Source organism: Bombus impatiens, unplaced genomic scaffold (assembly GCF_000188095.3).
Source record: "Bombus impatiens unplaced genomic scaffold, BIMP_2.2 scf_0058, whole genome shotgun sequence".
NCBI classification, from domain to species: domain Eukaryota; kingdom Metazoa; phylum Arthropoda; class Insecta; order Hymenoptera; family Apidae; genus Bombus; species Bombus impatiens.
The window spans coordinates 323,028-329,337 of NT_176477.1; the positions used below are offsets into that span (position 1 = coordinate 323,028).

A 6,310-nucleotide genomic window follows, 5' to 3' on the forward strand; every position below is an offset into this window, starting at 1 on the left:
ACTTAGAGCGATTGCGCGCGCAATTTATAGAAAAGATTCAAGAATTCTACTTTTTGATATATAGTACAGGGTTACTCGTTTAACTCGGAACCAGCGCTCGTAAGAACATATGATAGTGGCCAATTTGTAGAAAATGATCGTTAGCAAATTTTGAAATATGACATAGAAGAATGTTTAATACGTTAAAAATGAAAATTACCTAATGATACAAAGAAGACCTCGATGTTTATAAGAATGTGAAAATTTTCATTGTAATTCACTACTAATTTTGATACTTGAACGCAATTTTAAATAAAAAAAATTGCGTTCTAATTACATTTCAGGTAAGCATAATTTAAGGTATTAGTTATTAAAAGAAAATAATTGAATTACGTGTGGGAAAAGAACTGGGTGCGCTTGCTTGCTTGGAAGCTCCGGGAGCGCGCAGAGACATAAAATCGTCGCTTTTTCAGCGATTGTCTTCCTCCTATTGTGATGTCAAATTTAAAGTCCTTCGTCGGCGACCAAACCGCTATGTGTTCTAGCCTAATGATGTTTCTAGTAACAGCTCATAGATGGCGAGCGACATTTGATTATAGTAGTACGCATACATGTTACGCTATTGCTACTCTCATATGTCTCGAATGCCGGTTTCTAGATAAGTGAATAACCACGTACATACTAAGGATACTAAGGACACGAGATCCTGCGATACTACATGAAACGACTTCATTGCGACCATATTAGTTTTAGCACTCGCAACACTCAACACTTTGCACTAGTGGACACAATGACAAAACGTGCGAGAGTAAAAGGGAGTACAGGAGGGTGAAGTAGACCAGTCGAACGATAGTGGCGCTACATATTGAAGACACAATAAGGTCGCGATCATATCCATAGTATAGTGTCAGTGATTCGACTGTCAGTTTTACTAATCACTTTTACATTTGTGTACCACTTTTTTTCATGCTATGTGAATGTACGTAGTTAGAAGCTTTTGACATTATAACTTTTAAAAATTTTAATACTTTCTGTATCATCATCAACTGGCACGATGTGGAAATTAGTAGCTCGTGGTATTCGTGAAACTTTGGAACGACGTGCATGTCGTACAAACGTTTATTGTCAAACGCCTCAAGAATCGAATATAAAAAATGAGACTAAAGTCAATTTGACGTGTAATCATAAATTGTTATTACCATCTTTTCCTGTTTTTAATAAAAAATTTTGTGGATCAACAAAAGCTAGTGGTACAAAAGACAAAGATCGTGATTCCAAATGGAATACAAAATACACTTGGTCAGAAGCTATAGGATGGGTAAATTGCGCCTTCTGTTTGTTTTTCTTATCTATAATCCTTTCATCTAATATATTCTTTTAGAAAAACTTAAAACTCTTTTTAAAATTATATATGTAAAATTCCACTTTGTGATATATTTTATATTTAGATTTTTGCTGAATATATATATTTAGCTTTGTTTTCATTTCTCTCTTTCTTTCTTGATATTCTTTATATTAAATTACAATAAAGTCTAAACTTTCATAGAAATCGCATTCAAAATTTCAAATTAGATTATATTTTAGTAAATGTGCTTTTCTTATAAAATTTAATTTATTATGTTAATAGCAATAATTAAATTACTTTTATTTTCTAAATAAATAATATGATAATTTTTTTAATAGACAAGTGTATTAGCTGTTGGATGGGTGGTATGCCAAACATTATGTCTTCGCAGAAGGCTCTTTGAAAAAGAAAAAGTTGATTCCTTAAAAAACAAACTATTACAAGTTCCAGAAGTACATACTTCTTATTTATTTGATCAAGTATTAAATTTAAAACCAAAACACATTTTACCTATTATTAATTGTATCGCCAATAATAAAATACATGCTCAAGAAAACAATGAAGCAGAATGGAAACCAGAAAAGCCACTTGGGCCTATCACCATTGAAGAGGTGACAATGTTATTCTGCAGGCATTATAATTAACAACTGACAAAACAATTTGTAATAGAGAGCAGATAACATTCTTCAATTAAAGTAATATTTACATTTAGACATTATATCATATATTGTAATTCTTAATGGTCTATATATTTATTTCATACAAATTTATAATAAAACTTTAATTTGCTTAATGTTACATATCTATATATCTATATAGATATATTTATATATATATATTTATATATCTAATGAGATTTCATTATGGTTTCAGTACTTCACTTTATAATCAGTGGTTTAATAAATAATTTTAATTTTAAATATTTAATTGTAAATTATCGTTTAATGATATAATATGTAAAATTATAAAAAAGCAAAACATAATGGATATAAGACTGACAAATTTTTTGTTGCATCTCCTTTCCGAAACATATTCTTATTCACTTAATATTGAAATTTTATTCTAAAAGTAACAAACTGTCAAATTTTATTTGCCACGACTATAATTTTATTTCATATATATTACAAGACTATACAAAAGCAGAATATAATTTTGGTTATTTCAGAATTAGCTGTTTTCAGCTTTTTCTATCTTGATTATAAACCTATCTAAAATTAAAAAAAATCTTTTTAAAAAAGTTTTTTATTCTTTATACATTCTCAGGCTTTAAAAGAAGCTACCAAAGAATTTGCCAATACTCATAAATTAACTGTGGCTGAATTTGAACTTCAATATGGCTTGAAAGCTTTAGAAGAGAGACGTTATAAAGATGCTATAAAACATTTTACTGCTGGTGCAAGTTTATCATCTGCTGCTAGTATGTTCAATTTAGGACTGTGTCACGAATTAGGACTTGGAACATTGGTTGATCACACACAGGTATAATATGTTAAAAGTATACATATTTTAGTATGGAAATTACAAGTTGTTACGTAAAGAATACAAAATTCTACATCTTATTAAATTTTATATTTTTTTTTTTAGGCTGCCAAACATTATAATGATGCAGCAGAACGAGGTCATGCAGATGCTATATATAATTTAGGAGTTTTTCATGCTCAAGGCAGAGGTGGTTTTACAGTAGATATTGATAGAGCTCGAAGTTATTTTATTAAAGCAGCAAAGTTAGGACAAAGACAAGCGCAACATGCGCTAGATTTAGAGAAACATTATTACCAAGTTAAACGAAAAGAAGTTGATACAATTCTTCCGAATGAGTGTACAGATATCTTACAGCATATGCGAAATAATGAGGATATGAATCATATTCTTAGAAAGCTAATTAATTATAATAATGTATTATATACACAACCAGAAGCAGAATTTTTAGAAGATTCTGATCATAAGCAAACCATGGTAGAATGTACGAATTCTATAGAATTAGTTTTCAATATTTTTGGGTTAAGTAAACGAAATATATTACCCGTCTCTGTGGAGTCAAATAATTGTAATGTGACATGTTAGAATGTAGCAAAATTAATAAAAGTAAAAATGAAATGTAATGTTTCGTGTACTTGAGATATGCTATAAACATTTTTTTTTATAACGTTTACGTCAATTATATTATGAATTATCAAGATTAAAAATAAAAATATTAATTGACTAATTGTATAACAAAATCTATTCAGGATATACAGTATTTTAAAAAAAATGTTTATTTAGTAGAACATCCTGCCAAGAGTTGTTTTAAGACATTCATGAAATAAAATTTGTGATCTGGAGGTACCGTAATACATATAAAAGTATTTTTATGTATGCCATTTATATTATATTTATATTTTTTTCCATTTATATTACATATTTATAAACAAATATCTCCTTTTTATGACTTATTTTTGGTAAGATACTTAGTTTAATGAGGAGCTATGAAGTTTTTAATGATACTTCAATTTATAGACTTTTAAAAAATATATTGTTATCTATGATGAATATATACATTGTACATGTATATTTAGAATATAATATGTTATCAACTAATTCTGCTTTATGGAACACATGTGCAGTGGAAGAGTTTATTATGATAATTATCATCAGTAACTGTTTTCATTTTATAATATGTGATTTTATTCTTTTTCTACAAACTGATACATACAAATTGTCATATTTTCCTGTATGTATATAAACGTTCTCGATCAATTTTGTAATCTTCAATATAATAAAAGATGAAAATAATTAAGCCTGTTCTATTTACTAAAAATTTTAATGTCTTTACCAATGTGCATTACGTTTTTCTGCTGTTTTTCTGATAAACTCACTATGATTAGCATATAAGTTCAAATTTCTATCAATATCCATCCAACGTACATTAAGTGCATCATCACCAGCCACTAGCTTTATATTTCCAAGAACATTATTACCATGATCATGAAAATTTAAAGCTACGGTTTCCATCCAAGCATTATCAGTATTTCTAGGATCATCTACATATCCTTTATAAATTTCTTCTCCCTGTTCAAAAAGTTTTCTCATAGATTTTTCTAATTCTTCATTTTCTGCTCTATCCCTTTTTAAAGAATTCATGGCTTCTTCCATGAATTCTCTTTTTAAAGTTCTTGAGACTGTTTCACCTGGATCAACCATTCCACCAGGAATAGCCCATTCTCCAGAATCTTGTCTTTGTATAGCAACGAATTCCAAAATTGGTTTATTTGTATCTTTGTTTATTTCTGTTATACCTGTAATATCCTGTTTCCAACGGGTCACAATTGGATCTGCTGCATGATTTGGCCCCCATCGTCCTAAGAGACCACGTCCTATGATACCAGTACGACCAATGGGATTTAAAGGATAACCATCTTCGTTTATAACATAGTCATTTTTAAAACTCCTACGATTAATATTTCCTGTTGACAATAAATTAATACATATTTAAAAATATTATAAAGCGCAGAGTAAAATTTTAATAGTGATTGATCAAATATGTAAAGCTTTTATGAATTGTTTACCATCAACAGCATTCCATTTTGGTTGAAATGAAATATCATCAATTTCCAAATCTGCCCATGGTTTTCCCTTGAGACTCGGAGCGGTATATTCAATTGGCTTATATTCTGGATATTCAATGTTCCATGCCACTTTATTTTCAGGTACTTCGAAACGTTTTACATTACTAGATGGGTAGAAACCTTGCCTGCATTTATAATGAATCATTCTAATAATTATCATCCGCATAAAGTAAAACAAACTACTTTTAAGTTCGATCATAAAGTTAAATATTATTGAGTATCGTGATACTCTTGATCACTATGCTTGCTATACATTTAAAAATAAAACAGTTGTCAATCATCGTCAGTTATCTCTTTCTCTCTCTCTCTCTTTCTTTTACTCTTCGAATCTTTTATCAAGACAGGTAGCTATATACAAGCACCGACAAGGTATTAAAGGAGTAGACGTGACATTTAATAACTCTTCGTATCCTACGTCTTGGTATCACCTAACCCCCATATCATTTCCGTGTCACATACGACGTTATTGGTTTAATATAAAATAAGATACCAGCGCTACTGGAGCGGTAGGAATTATAATTAAATCAATGGTCAACATAATTACAATCGAAAATGATCTCAATCATTTACATTTAGTTAATGAGAATAGTGGTTGTTAGTCTCCGCGGAGACTACGACGTTTCATCACGTGAGAGACATTGTAGACAGTCGGGTATTGATTAAAATTAATTGCTATTTATCGCTTGCTTTTTATACATTATGTGTATATATTAAATGTTTATTGTGCACTTACAATTTTGTTATAATATGTAATGTAGAACGTATAGTGCATAATTTTATATAATTTTGCTCGCTTGTTTAGTTTAAAGTAACATTATGAAACACATCATAAGAAATACATGTATTCCAATTGCGATTTAACAAACCATAATACAACAGACATCATTAGTTTTCATTGTTTCGTAATGAATGATAGTGATAGATACATAACGTGGTGATTTATTTCATTTGTCTTGATTTACACTTTTTTTACCCTTGCAACGTTTTGTAACAGTGGTAACGATATACAGGCATAATATATAGTCTTTGTTTCTGATACACTAGTGTCAGATATCAATTGTTGCTTTCCGTTAAAATAAATATACTGTTTATTCGACCAATCGCGGGGAGACGTAATCGCGAGGAGAGACGTCAACGGGGGTCGTAAATCCCCGTTACGATTATAACAATCGACACCACGAATTGATCGATCCCCTGATTTCCGTTGAGATAATAGGGGTGATTGAGTTTGTATAACACTGTGATTCACAGAATTATAAATTATATATTTCCAACACTTAGATTGCACTAATGAGCATAGATAGATAGATAATCACTCATTGCCCGAAGATAAGATAGATATGTACGTTAGAGCAGGGCTCTTATAATTAGATTTAGTGTA

General features: G+C 29.8%; 2 protein-coding genes across 2 annotated transcripts; one reads left to right on the forward strand and one right to left on the reverse strand.

Annotated features, from left to right (window-relative positions):
• Window positions 1-217: 217 nt before the first annotated feature.
• LOC100740083 lies at window positions 218-3,426 on the forward strand. Its single transcript, XM_012393576.3, has 4 exons — window positions 218-1,297; window positions 1,663-1,935; window positions 2,588-2,803; window positions 2,909-3,426. The coding sequence occupies exons 1-4, from the start codon at window positions 1,034-1,036 to the stop codon at window positions 3,386-3,388; spliced, it is 1,233 nt and encodes a 410-aa protein (XP_012248999.1). The 5' UTR covers window positions 218-1,033; the 3' UTR covers window positions 3,389-3,426.
• A 142-nt stretch (window positions 3,427-3,568) lies between these two features.
• On the reverse strand, window positions 3,569-6,008 carry LOC100740812 (ADP-ribose pyrophosphatase, mitochondrial). The gene is made up of 2 exons (XM_003485430.4): window positions 4,870-6,008; window positions 3,569-4,767 (listed from the first exon to the last, which is right to left on the reverse strand). The coding sequence occupies exons 1-2, from the start codon at window positions 5,126-5,128 to the stop codon at window positions 4,133-4,135; spliced, it is 894 nt and encodes a 297-aa protein (XP_003485478.1). The 5' UTR covers window positions 5,129-6,008; the 3' UTR covers window positions 3,569-4,132.
• Between the last annotated feature and the right edge of the window lie 302 nt (window positions 6,009-6,310).